At 43.4% G+C, this 16,504-nt stretch overlaps 1 protein-coding gene across 1 annotated transcript in view; it reads right to left on the bottom strand.

Moving 5' to 3' along the window:
* CHRFAM7A (CHRNA7 (exons 5-10) and FAM7A (exons A-E) fusion) overlaps positions 1-4,726 on the bottom strand; it is a gene marked incomplete at both ends in the record, with an annotated part of 41,538 nt that extends 36,812 nt beyond the window's left edge. Inside the window, 2 exons of the mRNA XM_084293662.1 lie at positions 3,537-3,676; positions 4,672-4,726. Coding sequence (XP_084149788.1) covers positions 3,537-3,676; positions 4,672-4,726 — 195 coding nt within the window. The remainder of the gene's footprint in view (positions 1-3,536; positions 3,677-4,671) is intronic.
* Positions 4,727-16,504: the final 11,778 nt, after the last annotated feature.

Genomic DNA, 16,504 nt, shown 5'->3' with positions numbered 1-16,504 from the left:
TTGCTATCTCTCAGGTCCACCATGTGTTCCCACCTCTTCTAAGCATTTCCCGATTTCCTAGCTCTCCTATTCATTAATGTGTTCCAAAATTGCATTTTTCTGCCCCCGTTTTCCCTCCCCACTTGAAACACTTTTCATAATTCATACTGTCAGCTTGCATTCTCACTGGACAGTTCATTAGCTGTTTTCTCCTGCTGGACTAAAATAAGGTGGGGCAATTTGGACTTACAGGTCCCTCATTAGGTAGTCCTGAAATTAGTATGCATATTATTATAAAATATTAATAAAAAGAAAATGAAAAACATATCTGCAAGCATAAGATGGAAATATTTGCTAGTTCTTAGAAGGAAAAGGATTAACTAAAAATGTAAAGTAGGGAATGTCCACTTTGTTGGGAAAGGGTTTCGTATACTATCTCCCTTCTGCTATCAACAAAATCAGAGTGGAATCAAAGAGAGTTCAAGTAAGGAAATCAGCAGCTGGAGTTCTGCCGGGGACTTGACAGATCTGCTCTGGATGGGTCTAGCGCTCAGTATACCTTGTATTAGCTGAGAAGCTATTAAAGTGGATATATAAACTGCAGGAATAGCATGATGATGACATGTTTTGTTTCTAGCTTGTTAAACCAGTAATTGTTATTGCAAGTAGCTGTCATTCCCACCAGCATTTGCTTCTTGTTGACAATGAAGAAAACTCATTTGTTTTGTAGTGTGAAGCTTAATTTACTTCATGGTTGGTTTCTTTCTTTGCCTGTCAATCCCAGATCTCTGAGAAGTAAATGCAGTCAGTTTTATAGCAAGCAGAATGAGCTGTAACTAAACTGTCGATACAAAAACTGTGGCTTCTTACTGATAATGAAGGGGATTTTTTGGAAGGCACATAGGATCAAGAACTCCCTTTTGAATCATATTAGCCATGACTGCCAGTTACTGACTATACCCAGATTGGCTAGCAATCTGTGAATATTTGCATCTTAATCCTTCAGTTCTACTTTTTATTATTATTTATTAAATATGACAACTCCAGAAGTTTTTAACTCTGAAGTTGACTGACTGCTGGCCTTTAGCCATCTGTCTGCCCAGCAGCCATCTCACTGTACAGCAGGCAAGGTCATGCTTATAGCTGCATCAGGAGCGTGGGGAAGAGAAAGCCCCACTCTTAACTGACGCAGAATGCAAGGGAAACCTGTATAGTAAAGATTGAATTGAATTTTGAAAGTCTCGTGGATGTTCAGCTTATTCCATTCAGGACACTTTCAGTGATGATGTAAGGAAGCCTGTGTTAAGAAATATGGTCATGGTTGGGACAGGGTTTTAATTGAAGCCTGGTCCAAGATTCATTTGAGGCACTGTGTGTTGTGGGGATATCTGCAGAAGTATGATGAAAATACATTCTGTTAAAGTGCTCAGTTTGAACAGGCCTTCAGACTGGCTAAGCTTTCTGGGACATACTGGCCTGGTACTGCCAAAGATAAAAATCTACCTAAAAGCAGGAAGGTAGGAAGGCACGGCCACAGCTGGAGACTCCACCAGCAGGAGTTGCTGCAGAAGCAGGGCTGTTGTTGCACTGGAAAGTGCAGCTAGACTGACACTGCAGCCCACAGAGCAGGTGGGGCCAAGAGGACCTAGTGGTTATTTCTGCCCTGTCCTCCACATTGCTGCTGTACATGGCAAGAGACCCAGGAAGGTTTGAGCCAGCAGGAATAGCTGCAGCAGTGGCCCATACAGGGGCCATCAGGCCTTCGGACCTTTGAAGCACGGTCTGTGCTGCCCTTCTTTCTCCTCACTTCAGCTTCTCTCTCTTACTCCACTCCATCCAGGCCCAGTCCTCATGACTCCCCCCTGCCCTTCAAATCCCTCTTCATTGGCTTTTACCTTGATACACCCTAAAGGAATCCAATTAGAAGATGAAATGTGGAATGAATACATGTATATCCCTGGTTAACATGGTATCAGCTACTGTTTTTGTGTTGTCCCTCACTTTTATGCTCTTTCTGTTGTCTCTGATACTCCAAAGGTATTCTTGCTTACATGTATCCTCAGAGTGAGTGTTGGTGTCAGGAGTCACCTCCTGCTTGCATCTGCAGAGTGCACAGTGTGAGGAAATCCCCTTCTTTTAAAATTTCTTAAGCTTGCCCATAGTAAGTATCATTAATAACAAAAGCGTGCCCACCTACAGGGAAAGGGATGTTCATGTCATCTGTGGTATGAGCCCCTGGTATGGGCTGTTGTCTTCCATCAGTTTGGTCTGATGTCTGGCAGTGCTCTGCTGGCTCCCAGGTGTCTGTGCACAGCCCCAGTCTGCATGAGACAACCTGCCAGCACCTTTACAAACTGTTTCACTCTGCATAGCATGCATTCTTCCCTTGCCCTCACTCCAGTAGGCACACCCCATACAGCTTCTGCTTGGCTGTCTGGTATTGCATCGTGCAAGCTCATCTGCCACAGATGGGATGCGTGATGTGTTTTGCCTGCTGGCTTTAGTGGCACGGACACTGAAACAAGTCACTGATTACAACTGTCTGTTCTCACTTCAGCAAATAGGAAATATCACAGTGGAAATACATATCCTAGTTTTCACCCTAGGTCGAATAAGCCTAAAACTTGCAAAAATGTGCATAGAAACTATGAGCATTTAAAGTTGCAGGGTTCTGTGTGCACTGACCTTTAGATACTAACTGAACAGTGTCTGGATTTTGGCAGTTGTCAGCTTCCAAGGGAACAGAAAGCAAGCCACTTGTCATGAATAATCCCATCTTTTTCTTTTCTGAATTTTGTTGGTTTCCATCAGAACACTTTAAGGTTCTGATGGAAAGATGACGGCGTTTGAAGGTTAACTACTAGCTTTAAGTAATTAACTTCTTTATCATCACCCACAGCTAGTTGAGTTCAGTAAAAATAAATACTGTAAATCTGCTTATGTGTAGTTTGATCTTTGTGCATCTGTGACAGAATGAAGCTTAAATTACTCATATTTGAACCCAGAAGATCCTGCAGAGCATTTTAGAAGCCTAGAAAACACTTCACAAGAATATCCATCGCTATAGCACCCAACTGTGGTTGCAAACAGAGCAGCTAAAAAGTAAGCAGAGAATTTAAGAATCTTGTCTAAATAAGATAAGAAATAACCTGGATTTTGGCCAGAACACCCCTTTCCTCCCTCCACTCCCAAATAAGAAGCTCAAATGACCACCAGTAAGCAAGACCTTCGTTGTTGCATATTCCCCCACAGACTACACTTCTTGTTGGACAAGTACAATTAAGGATTCAAAGGCAAAATATAAAGTTTGAGTATCCTCTTAAATACTTCATACTGCTAAGAACATTGGGGAATATTGACAAGAGCTCTAGGAAAGAAACAAACTTTACTGTTATATTTGCTTTTTATAAAAAGGCAGTCAAAATTTGGCATTCTCTCTTCAATTATTTGTGCTTTCCAAGGTCTTGCAGTCTTTCTTTGCTATCACGTATCTCTGTTCTGGGAAGGGAAAATCCATCCTTTTAAAAAAATAGTTTCCTATGAGGTTACAGACTCACCACATCCATGATCTGCATGAGGCTGAGAGTGAAATAGACAGTGAGAGGCTGGGAATCATTCGCGACCGGTCGTTCCAGAGGGTTGTAATTTTTCAGCAGCTCCTTATAAAGCTTCCTTTGGAACTCTCCTTGCAGGGACTCTTTGGGCACGGGAATAAATAGAGAAATGATTGGGATTCTACATCGGAAAGTAAAACTACGGTGTTATGTTCTTCTCATTATATCAGATATCACGTAGCTGTTACCCTACACGCTGCATAAGAAATGCCACTGGGATTCATACAGTTCATCAGCTACTGTAGCAAAATCATACCACAAATGTATAATCATCCTATAAGGGGGATCCCTCTTTGGCTGGCCAGGAGTGGCAAACTCTAGTGGGTAGTGACACTTCGTCAACACATGCACGCCGTGGTCCAGCGGCGAGAGGTGGTGCGGAGGAAATTCACCACCTCTGTGGTGACACCGGCCCGGGCACGGCTGTAACCAGGGGCGCAGAGCACAGGTACGGCGGAGGGCATCAACGAGACAACGGGAGAAAAATGGCTACAGGTTAGGACCAAGCCTTGTTCTCAGAGCTACAGATCAGAACTCTTTGGGCCAGGTGCTCAGCGCTTTGTGCTCTGTCCACAAAGCGTGGGTACCGGGTCCCTGGCAGGGACGGCAGGCGCTACATCAATGCACCTGATAACGTTCAGGGACTTGTATCCTTTTTACACATGGAATCCGGGGAGGATCTTTATTCTGCCATTTTCTATGGAGGGAGAGGGAGCAGCTCCGCACGGATGGAGCGCAGCAGCCCAGGCACAGCGGCACTTTGAGACGGAGAGGAAATCTGGGTCAGGGCAGAACAGGTCCCCCGCACGTGAGCCGCCTCCGTCCCCGCTCCGGGCAGACTTTGCTCTCCCCTCTCCCCTCTCCTTTCCTAGTCGCCAACTCCCCCCTCTACAGCAGCACCACTCTGCCGGCCAGCAGCTGCGGCTGAAGTGCCTCCAGGGGCTTCTCCCCGCTCCCCGCCGCCCCGGGCACCCCCAAGCCCCGGCCGGCACCTCGCCGCGCTGCCCAGGGCTGCGGAGGGCAGCGGCACCCCCCGGGCAGCGGCACCCCCCTGTCCCCCCGTGCGGGGCTCACTCACCGCGCACCAGCCCCGCCGCCGCCAGCAGCCACAGCACCAGCTCCCGGAGGCCCATTGCGGCGAGGGAGGGAAGGCGACAGCGAGAGCAGCAGCAGCAGCAGCAGCAGCACGGTTCTCCCGCCGCCGACCCCCGGGAGCCGCCGAGGACCTCTGGCGGCTCGGCCCCTTCCTGCGCCCGGCTGGGGCTGGGGCAGAGCCCGCTTCCCTCAGCCTGCCGCGGCCCCGGCCCGGGGGCGGCTGCTGCAAGCCGGGGGGATGCGGCGCCGAGCGGCTCCGCCGGTAAAGAGGCGAGAGCGGGGAGCCCCCTCCCTGCCGGGCAGCCGAGCCCCGCCCGCTGGCACCTCCCGAAACGGCAGCGCCGAGCCTCCCGCCCTCCTCACGGAGCCTGCCCCTCGCCACCGGCGGCGGCTGTTCCGCCACGGGCACGGAGCAGCCTTGGGGGGCACCCGGGGAGCCGGGCGGGACGGCCCTGCCCGGCCCTGCCCTGCCCTGCCCTGCCCTGCCGAGCTGGGACCAGCGCAGGGCCCTGGCGGGGACTTGGCTTCGGGCAGGTTTTGGGGAGGATGGAGGTGGCAACGTGGTGTCGGTGCACGCGTGGTGGGTCAGGCCCCAGCGGAGGTGCGAGGCCAGTGGCGCTGGTGTGGGATGTTGCGTTCAGATGCAGGAAAAGCAGCTGTGCTTGAGGTGCGTGGGGCCGAGTGCTTGGCAAACACATGCCTGGGTGAAAGGGTGCCAGAGCGCCCGCCTGGTGTAGGTATAACGCACCGCAGTTAGAAAGCAGGCCTAGAAGATTCAGTTGATTGTCAGGTTCCCATTTGCAACTTTAAGCATGTTTCTGATGCCGCGTAAGGGTTATGTCTTTCTGTCCAAATCCCTGCCCTCCAGTTGCTGCATTAAATGAATATCCAGGCAGCTGCAGTTAAGGGAGGATGGTATTGTAGGATCTCCCCATTTGCAGGAGGTAACTCAATGTACATGCTTGTTCTTCACATCACCCAGCAAACAGCAGTTCGTAACTCCATGTTAATTTTCAGCTTTAAAAATCCAGGTAGCGTGTTTTGTGTAAAGCACTGAACTAACTTATGTAGCTACTGTTTAAATGGTTTTAGACACTGAGTGCAGCACCAGATGAAACAGGGCAATGTGAGTAGCCTAGAACACCCCTGCATCAGGTGTTTAGCCAGTTAAATACAGCAGGACTGAACCATTCAATTCCTCTTTCAGATGAACCAACTTGCTGGACAGCTCTGCCAGGGGGTAGTGGAAACCAGCAAGGAGCAATGGTAACTCTCCAAAAGCCAGGTTGTAGCTAATGTAGGAGCATACACTGATTACATTCTCAGGTATTTTGAGATAGTCCGTCTAGGTTGAGTTTCATTATTTCCCTTTTTTGTTTTGGGGTGGTTTTGTTCCATGAGATCTTGACACTTCAGGAACACCTGGCAGACAGGAGTAAGTTACTAGGATCTCTGTGTTATTCACAGAGGAACCAAGTGTTATTATCCATCTGTAATTAAATCCTCACATGGCAGTGCTCTGAGTACCCAGATTTTGCCTCTTCACGTTTTGGAAGGAAACTCCTTCTCTCTTCCTCCTGCTGTCCACTGCTGCTTTGGCACAGGTCCCTCAGGCATTTCTAGGTGGACAGTCAACAGCAGCAACTGTTCAAACAGCAAATTTGGAGAGCAAATTTACAGTTCAAGGCTGACCTCTGCTGTTGGCTCATTTTGCTCTGCACATTGCTTTGTTGCCAACTGCCTCACCCCAGCTGGTGAAGGCAGCACTGTGGAAGCTTGCCCAGCCCAAGGTCCTCAGCGGCCTGTCGGGACTCAGCCATTCCCTTTAGGCCACGCCAGCCTGTATCTCCCGACTTGTTTGCACCAGACCCCTCCATCTCCTTCTTGCATCCCCATTCCTTCTAGACCACACGGCCCCAAGCCTTCGCCCCCTTTTCCATCTCTCCGTGTAGCAGGAGCACAAGGCAGGATTGCTGGGCAGGGCTGGAGGAGGAGCTGGTGTTGCTGTCTTGGCAGCAGCCTGCCCAGGAGAGAGGTGCTGTGGTTAGGCAGCAACCCTTCAGGAGCTTGCATACCTTACAGCAGTTGGGAAAGCAGAGTGGGGGTACTCTGAGATGTATTGCTGAGGCTACCTCTTTCCTTCTCCAAGCGATGGCTGGAAAGAGGCTGTTCACAATGCCTGAATGGTCTCTGGTTTCAGGAAGGCTGAGAAGCTTCAGAATGAACTGTGTGTCTTTGGTCTTTGTCATATACAACTGGCTCTGGAAACCTGCCTCCCTGGAGGCGATGAAGAGGATGGAAGGTACCTCTCAGCACAGCAGCTCCAGGCTGGGTGCCTGTCAGCAGGAGGTGGAGTTGGTGGCAGGGAGGGAGAACACCGGGTGTCCCTCTGCCACGGCTTGCAGCCTCTATAGCTGGAAGTACTCGTGTGCAAACCTAGAGGGCACTGGGACCTCTCTTGTTCTCCTGGCACCTGATCTTTGCATCTTCCTCAGTGCACTGGCATTTGTATTCAGAATGATGTCTTCAGAATTATTACTCGTTTAATAATAAATCTATTAGACTTTAGGAGGTTTGCTTGTAAAAAACAAAAACAAAACAAAAAGTTTACTCTGTTTTTGAGAACAGATCAATAAAAATATAATTGCTAATTAGAAGAGATGAAAAAGGTAAACTCTTCAGGGGGTGGTGCTGAAGCCCCAAATTCCAGTAATAGAAGGACTGAATGAATAATTCATAACTATTTCTTTGATAAATCTTGACTTATTTTTCTGTTTGTGGATGTCTTATTTGTTTTTCATGTTAGCAAATTAAATTTTATAGGCACTTTGGAAATTGCACGCTGTAGATATTCTATAACAGCAATCTGCAGCCAAACTCCTTGATTAAACTGTGTTCCTTAAGTGCTAGCGGGCAGCTCAGTCAGATGCATTCCTGCTAAAGGATTTTCCTTTCTAGTCAAAGGTGCTGATGTGAATGCACATGAACAGCAGGAAAGGCTGGAGTTTACTTTTGGTAGATATCCTGGCTGGCAGAAGTTAATTTCACAAATACTTACATGTACTAGCAAAGAAAGATAAGCACATACTGTACTGAGTCCTCTGAAAGCCCATGTGGCACATGTTTTTGTAAAAGTACATTGTACGCAACTGGGAAGAAAGCTGTACAGCCTGTGGCCAGCAGAGGCTCTTTCCTGAGACTCCAATGCCCACCAGAGATAAGACTCATTCTCCTATGGGCTTTAATTCTTCTTTCTGTAGTACATTATCCAGGCAGGTGATTTGGAGCCATCACCCCTCCCCAGGTAATGCATTTTTAAACAAAATGATGAGAGCAAATCCATTTCACAATTAGAGGCTGTAAAAGCTGTTGTGGGTCTCCCAGCCCACCTCGCACTTTGGGGCCAGACTATGGACAACCCCTTAGCATCATTTCATTTGTCATGTACGTTGGACATAATTCAGCAAGGCAGTTGTGCATGTCTTATTTGTGAATAGCCAACATAATCACAGAGACAACAGTATGCACAGATGATGTATCTTCACAGGAAGGTCAGGCATAAGAAAATAATTTCAGTAATAGTGTTTATTTAATGTCAGCATGCTTCCTGTTGCTCCTTTATCTGGTAAGCAAAGAAGTAAATACATCCTTGTACAAAAGGCACAAGTCTTCATTCAAGTGCTACTTCAAGAATTTGAGTGAGGCACAGAGCTATCAGAAACAGACTTGGAATTGTGAAATAAAGCATCTATGGAAAAGGCCCTCTTCGTTACTGTAACGTGTTTCCCAGTTTCATTTACAAGGCCAACTAGTACATTGGTCAGTTAAAAGAACCAGGGATTGAAGGACATTAAGAACGACTCGTGCAGTCATTACAAGATGCTGAAATTGTCCAAAGATTATAATATCCCCAAGCACGAGGAATATCTTTATTTTCTTTCTATACAGACTTGTGGGGGATCAAAAGCACTCACCTGCCTAATGTGACAGAAGACGGTAAGACAGCCCTGAGACTGGGCTGGAAGAAGTGACCGTCTTACATGCAGCTTTAACGTGCCTGCAGCACTTTCTGACTTTGATCTAATTATTGTGCAACTGCAGTGCCCCAGGACTTCCATGTCAAAAAAAAGTCTGCTTTTCCTTCTTTTAGAGAAGAAGGCAGAGTAGGCTAGGATTCAGAGTAGGCTAGGATTTTAAATGGTAACTTACAGTATACGTTAGGTGAGACGTGCCTACATTTATCTGAATGTTAAGCAACTTAAATTAATTACCTCTTTAATTGTTACCTTTATTTTTTTATTGTGATGTAGTGTTAGTAATGGTGTCTCATGCTATTATTTATTCTCTGTGGTTTATTTTGCACCACTAGCAGCCTCACTGAGGGAGAATGTATCGGTGAAGACCTTGAATTTTTTCTATAAAATACCCTGAAATAATATATTGCTTCTTCTTTGCCAAGACGTAGCAGATAGCTTTGATGGTGATTTTTCTACTGAAGGACAAATTAATGATTTGAAGTCTGGTTATTTTTGTAATTAAACTTGATGTTCTATATACAACAATACATTCCCCAAATGGTCAGTGGTTGGAAAGGATAAAGAAGGGCACAAACTATATTGTTGTGTAAAAATAACAAAGCTGCTGCACTTCCACTCTGCAAGAAGCAGAAACAGAGAGCCTGTCTAAACAGTGTTCTAATGTGAAGAATAAGGATTTGTAAAATTTGTCTAATGAATTTGTGTAACTAGTGATTTGTGTAATAGGGCACGTGGTCATTTCTATAATGCCAACACCTTTCAAATTTCATTCTCATCCCTTATTGTTGTTAGCATACACACACATTATGTCTGAGTATAGCTATTAAGCAGCAGCAGTAACAACACTATGAAAATGCCAGAAGAAATCTTAGGCTCTTCTGGTAACTGGAGCTCAAGCTACGTAAGTACGGATACTCCTGGATCTGATGGCTCAGTCTCAGTCATTAGGTGTCACATCAGACAACCGCAGAGGTTTTTCAGCATATCCACCGTACTGGTGCTTTTTGTCTGTTGAAAACTGGCAGATTTTTATTTATGCCATGCTTAGCACACTTCCACTTTATTTTCTGTATAAGGAATTACGTGTTCCACTCATTTCAGCCGCTGTCATTTTCACTTCTTTTGAGTCATTTTGTAATCCCAGGGCTTGGCATTCATTTCTCACAGGCGCAGAGTTCACAGCATTAGAGTTACTTTGCCATCTTTTTGCATGAGTGTGAACAGCAGAAAGTTGGCAAAACTGCTTTTCTTCACCCTGGTTAATTTTAAATAACTACATAATTTAAGGTTCACAGAAGCTAATTAAAGTTGACATGAAATCTGCATGTTAGGCCTGCGGCTTTAACAGTTCCTCATCTAAAAGCATCTAAAAATCAACCTTATTTATCTTGTCCTAAAGCAACACACTACAAATTTTTCTTTGCTGAAAAAATTACCATCTGGTAAAATTTAAATGACATGAATTCCAGAAAAAAAGGGTGGTTTTATCTGTAAAGACCATACTAATTAGGCCTTTGACCGTAAAGCTAAGCTCTAATCCTTTCAAAGATGGAAATGTTTGAAACATGCCTCTTTTTTTTTTTTTTTTTTTTTTTTCCCCAAGCAGAAATGCTAAGTAATGTTGTATCAAAACTGAGTGCAAATTCATGTAAACTTTGGAGATAGAGATGAGGCAGGGAATACAAACAGACCAGTCTTAAAAAGTCAAATTTTTACAGATAAGATTTCTAAAATAAAAAGTAGTCAGGATGTTCTCCTCTGCAAAGAATGCTGGTTTTGTTTGTTTGTTTGTTTGTTTTTAGAATTCTACTGCTTAAGCATAGGTTCATTTTTACTATGGCTGTGAGGAGAAACAATTTTTTACTTTTACAGGTCTCTATTTTGTCATGGAATGCAAGGATTGCAAATTTGCAAGTGCAATTCGTATTTTGTAGAAAAGCCAGCATTCCCCAGTGCTTCTCTCAGCTTCTCCCACAAAGTCTCGGTATCACTCCTAAAATAAATCAGTCCAGTCCGTGTAGGTTTGATTTTAATTAATCGCTGCTGAAGGTGAAGTTGGTACTTCTCAAGCATTCAGAACAACAGACATCATGTATCACCTTCTGTTTTAAATGAGATCTTGTCCTTTCCCTCTAACTGCATAGCTTGTGTTATCATCACAAGTCTACAAAGGGGCAAGTGCCACAGTGATTTGCCAGGGACAGCACTGGGGTTCCTCCTGCTCAGCTCTTTAGAATGGCTGCCAGCCATGGCTCGGTGAAAAATGCTCTTTGTCTCCAGATGGTGGCAGTTTCTTCAAGGAAAGTCTTGCAAAGGGCAGCAGTCAGAGAATGGAAACGAAAATGAGTCATTTTGTTGTCAGCACAGAGCATGGTTGGAGTCCGTGGATCCTTCAGAGGCAGGGAGATTTTCAATCTGGGTTCCTCCCTGGGCTAAAAGGAACACTCAAGCTGCTAGCAGGTCGTGTTGCTGATGAGGAGTTACAGAGCTCTGGCTGGGGAAGTGGCCAGCGAAACAGCACAGCTGCTGGGTTTGCTTAAGCAATCAGTGGAGTCTCAGCAATTACAACCTTATAAATAGTAAGTGTTCTGGGTACATTTCAGTGCATTTAGTGATGTCTGTTGGATCATCTCAGCTACACATAAAAATACTTGAATACCTCAGTTGTCAGTCATAAAGTTTAGTTTTATTTGAAAGTGCCTGCTGAAGGAGGCTGGCTCTAAAGACTGGTTTTCCTGTTGTCTGAACAACTGTTAATCTGAAGATCATTGTTGAAAACCTATGTGATGCAGACAGAAGGCTGTGCTTGCATTAGGATAGATTTCTGTAGCACATTTAAATTAGGACTTGTGACTCCGAAGTGAATATCCCTTCAGTATCAAGAGACTGCACTTAGCAGTAACTTTTCTTCAGCGTAAATAAGGTACAACCTTAAGCAAAGCAAATGCTTTGCTGAGCAGTTATGTCTTTGTCAATGTCTGCTGTTGCCTGTTCACTGCCAGACTGAATTCTTTTCCCTGTCTTGGACAGCTGCTTCATGCTGCCTGCCTATTTCTTCAATCCCTTCTCTGTATATTTTTATTATTTTTAATGTACTTAATTAGCGTTATAATACATCTTGACAAAATGCCCTGTGCATCCAAGTGCAGACTGTACCACAGGGGAAGGGTGAGTAAAGCATTGTTTAGCTGAGCTAGAGGTCAGAGACGCTGAGGGTGTGCGATAGGAAGTGGGTGCTGTTGTGTACCCGAGGGAGGAGCTGAAACTCCTGTAGATATGTGTTTTGATGGAAAATTCACTGCAAATAATTCAAACCACTGGATGTGATCCATTTTATCCGGCTGCCTCAGATACAGAAATGAGGACCTAGGCACAGCACGTCCAAAGTGCTGAAGAAGACGGGATGTGGGTTTTGCTGTATTCAGGAGTGCCAGCGAGGTTTTTCTGTGTGGGCAGCACAGCAGGACCATGCTCCAACTTTCCAAACATGGCCAACAGAAACAATCCGCTGGCTCCTAGGACTTTCGGAAACAGCCAAGTGTGTAGGAGTAGCGGGTCCCTCTTCCAGCTTCATTTCTGATGTTATTGTTTGTGACAAAGTGTGTGGGACTTTCTCCTACTCACTCTTGGTTTCAAAGAAGACCAGCCAGTCTACTCATCACATCACACTGACTGTGAAGCCAGGGACTGTACGTGGGTGTAGTGTCGGTAGCATAAATCATGAAGCAGAAGAGTGCACAAAAGCAGTTCTGACTGTTGCAAGTGGAAAAAAAAAGTCTAAAGCACTGGGTTTCTTCTCCCAGTGCTCAGCTCCAGTGGGTTCTAGTTCTTTTCTTGCAGAGGAGGAAGGGCTTGTGACCTTGAGGTCACAACCTTGAGGTTATGACTCACTGACAGCTAGCGTTATTGTTTATTGACAATAAACAAATATTGTTTATTGATGATACTCCTGAGGGATTATTGGGGTGGGTTGTGATGCACATCATCCCTGGAAAATAACTATACAACACCGTATACACTTTGAATAAGCCAGATGCAGATAGCAAGAATACCTGATCTATTTGAGCTGGCAAGAGAAGCTTGTGTGATAACCTCCAGGTTGTGTGATTACCACCAGGGTGGTAACCTCTCATAACCTCGACTGTTCTGTCTCAAAAGATTTTAGAGTTATGTAAGACTTGATCAGTATGTTTTGCAAAGCATGTGTGTTTATTTTAAGCACATATTTAAGACCCACTTACCTGCACATTGTTCAAGAATGTGCTGAGGTGCTTGACTAAAATGAGACCTTGCTGAACAGCAAGTGCCACAGAGCTCATCACCAGAGTGGGAATGGTGTATTCAGATGAATGGTGTCTTATAATCAAATGTTTAACTAATACATAGAAAATAAAACCCTTGGCCGTATGTGACTCATCTCAGCACTCAAGCACCTATCAGAAGAAGACATATCTGAAGTAACTACTTTATGAGCAAACTGTTTGGTAGCAATGAAATCAGACACATGCACAAAGGAAAGACCTTCCCAATAATAAACCTGCCTTTGATTTTAAGGTGATAAATAAAATAGAAATAAAAATAAAATAAATTAAAACAAAACTTCTCTGTTCTTCAGTAAAACTAAGAGTTTTGTTGTTGTTTTTACATATGAGTGGATGAAAATTTCTTTCAGTGTGCTTGAATTACATGTAAAACAGCACAGTTAGTTCCTACAGCTGTTATGAACAAATTTGCTCTAAAACTTCTTTTAATATGGCAGACAGGATGAAAAATTTTTAAAAGAGGAGAGTAAGGCCATGAAGTAGAGAGAAGAAGAAACTGCTTGTTTGTTTGTTTGTTTTTTTTTCAGGCATTTTAGTTAAGTTGCAGGGTTTTTTTCAAGTTTGGGTAGGCTTTCAGGTATTTCCTATAGCATTTGGTTTGCAGGAGGAATTTTAAACCACTGGCTGTTTTACCGACTAAGTATAAAACAAAAGATAATGATCAAAATAGAATGAAAAATGGACCTAAAATTTGTCTAGCAATTAGAACAATGTACTAGGAATGTCTTACATTCCTACCCTGGGAGTGTCTTCTTCTGCATGTCTTACTAGCATAGATATAAGAAGCCAAATCCTTAGTTTTTTAATGGTACTGGTATTGAATTTGACTCGTTTGATACAAGAAAAGAGCAGAAAAAAAAAACACATGGTTTTCTAGGCCAGGCAAATAAAGCAAGAAACATAAGGGAGCTTACTGAAAGCTCTCTATTGTCATATTTCAAGTTGATTTTTCAGCCAGAGATGTTTGAATACCTGGACTTCCTTTAATGAAGCCGAGCTTTCAGGGAGTTGTCTGTTCATACTGTGTACATAGAATATCTAAGTAAAACAGCGTTCCTGTTTTTGCTAATTCACATAAGTAATCTTAATTTTTAATTGAAGCTCTTGCTCCTAATAAATCCTCTGGGATGCCTAAACAAAAATGCTGCACATCTCCTTAATGGCTGTAATTCAAGGCTGTCTTTTTGTCACGGTCAAGACTGTTATTCTGGATTCCTGCTTAATTATGAAGTTAATGCGGTGCGGCAGCTCAGAGGGAATAACGACATTGCTAATGTCAGGCTGCAAGGATAGCTTGTAAGTAGCTGAGATGGCTTGAATATTTTAATTCAATCTATCAGTTTGCTGATGCATTGTCTGTAGTAGTGATATTTATAACCCACAGATTTCAGTGTATGATGATGATCAGTATATCAAGTATGTTAATAATAGTACAATTTTTAAAAGTGCTCCAGTAATTTAAAGCCCATGTCTTACAGAGATTTTTATCACCTGGTATCTTAAGTCTTAGGGGAATCCAATAAGGTTATATGCCTAAGAGTGGGTTTTATAAGCATTTTATTCTTAGGAGTGTGGTTTTTAATAAATCACCCGAGCATTTTGTAAGATTTTAGAGTATGTCCTGTATTAATTTTTATTTTTTAAAGTTAAAATGTTGTGTAATGAACTCATCTAAACTGATGATTCTGAAGGTTTTGAGTGTCAAAACCCAGAAATCCCCAGATAAGCATGTTGCAGAAACACCATCTCCCCAAGTGTCTCTTGCAAAATGGGAATCAGCTGAATTTGTCTTATGTAAGCCAAACAGAGGTGTTAACTTACTGGTCATTGCTTTGGGGTATTTTGTGACACAGGACTGATTACTGCCTTGTCAGCATGATCTCGATTTGGATAGTTCACTGAGCAGATGTTTGGCAGTAAGGCGTCTTTCCTTACTGTTGACCTGGCCTGAAGTTGAGTCACTCCAGTAAATCATTCATTTCTCTGATGTGTTCTGAGCTGCTCTGTGTTTTCTGCTGCTTCTTTGTCTGCGCATAACAGCTTCTTTATTTCATGCATTGTGTTGTCAAATTCAGCACCAAATCCCAATATCATTATATAAATTTTCTAGTTTGAGGAAGAAGTGGCAACTTTAAGAACATGTTAGGATTCCTTTGAGGAGGAGGAAGGCTGTTTGTTCTATGAATTTGGAGTTGCCAGGTGATAAAGAGCAGGACACTGATGGAGTCCCACCTGAGGAAGAATGACTGTATTTTAGGGTTAAGAACAGGAACAGGAAAGATAGAGATGCTCTGTTAAGTATGTTGGCTCTATTAGAGTGGTAGCTTTTTTTGTTTGTTTGTTTTGAATTTATTTATTTCAGTGAACTGGTATCTGCCTAGCCAAGGTAGCTTACCTTTAGGGAAGAAATAACGGAATTTTGGACAGGGTTTTAATATGGTATTTCTTTTGTTAACAAAATGAATGCTTGTAGAACTTCTGGCTTTTTATTTTTTTTCTTTTTAATGAAGCTTGTAAGTTTGTAGAGCATCTTGTTGGTGCTAGCATGTATTCAGGCTAATTATTTGAGAAATATACTTCTTAAATTCTAAGTCTAGTAAGGTGTTTTCAAGTATTTTCCATGCATCTGTTTTCTTCAATAGGTACTGCATAGTCTTTGAGGAAAAACAGGAGTGTAACTGTTAGACTGATGAAGCTGAGACACAAAACAAGGTAGATGAAGATGACGGGTAAGTCTTCAATTTTACTTTTTGATCATTTTGTGAATTTGCACTGTGATTCTAGAGTTTTCTTTTGGGGAAAATTCTATTGAATTCTAAGAAAATAAGATCAAAACCTAGTATGGTAAAAAAAATATTCTGCAGTGTTCTGCTTCTGATTCTTTTCTTTCTGAGGTCTGCAAGACTTAATTGCATCTCTCCAATGTTAACTTAATGGAAATTCTAGGGCTTTAATGACCAGGAGCTAACAACAGGAGCCCAGGTTTAGATGAGGCTGCAGCACTGACCAGGCAAGGTTCCCAATCTTGATTTGGGCGTCTGTTAAATCAGTATGGAGAACCTGGAGTGGGTTCTGTGAAAAGCAGCGTGTTGGGTAGAGAGCTATGTAAGGCAAAGTGGCTGGGAAACACTGGGAATACATGCAGGGCTTAAATGTTGTCCTTCTTCCTACCTCTGTGCTGAAGGCATGTATGCTCTATCTGCCTCGCATAACTTTAGAAAAATAATTCAAAACTCCCTCAGGAAAATCAGAATGGCTGTTTAAAATGGTGCTTGTGTTATCAGTGGAACTGAGGCTTAATTACAAGGCATGTTTATATGTATGATGTAAACAACCACTGATATAAGTAAATGGTGCCATTTTATCTAAGGTAGTAATATCTTACGTTCTAAACTGAAGATCTTCCTCAATGGGATAATTTTCCCAGTATTTCTGAGGGACGCCTGTAAGGCCTAGT

Source organism: Netta rufina (genome assembly GCF_964035555.1).
Source record: "Netta rufina genome assembly, chromosome: 11".
NCBI lineage: Eukaryota > Metazoa > Chordata > Aves > Anseriformes > Anatidae > Netta > Netta rufina.
Note: the sequence above shows the minus strand (reverse complement) of the source record. Positions and strands in the feature narration are given on the sequence as shown.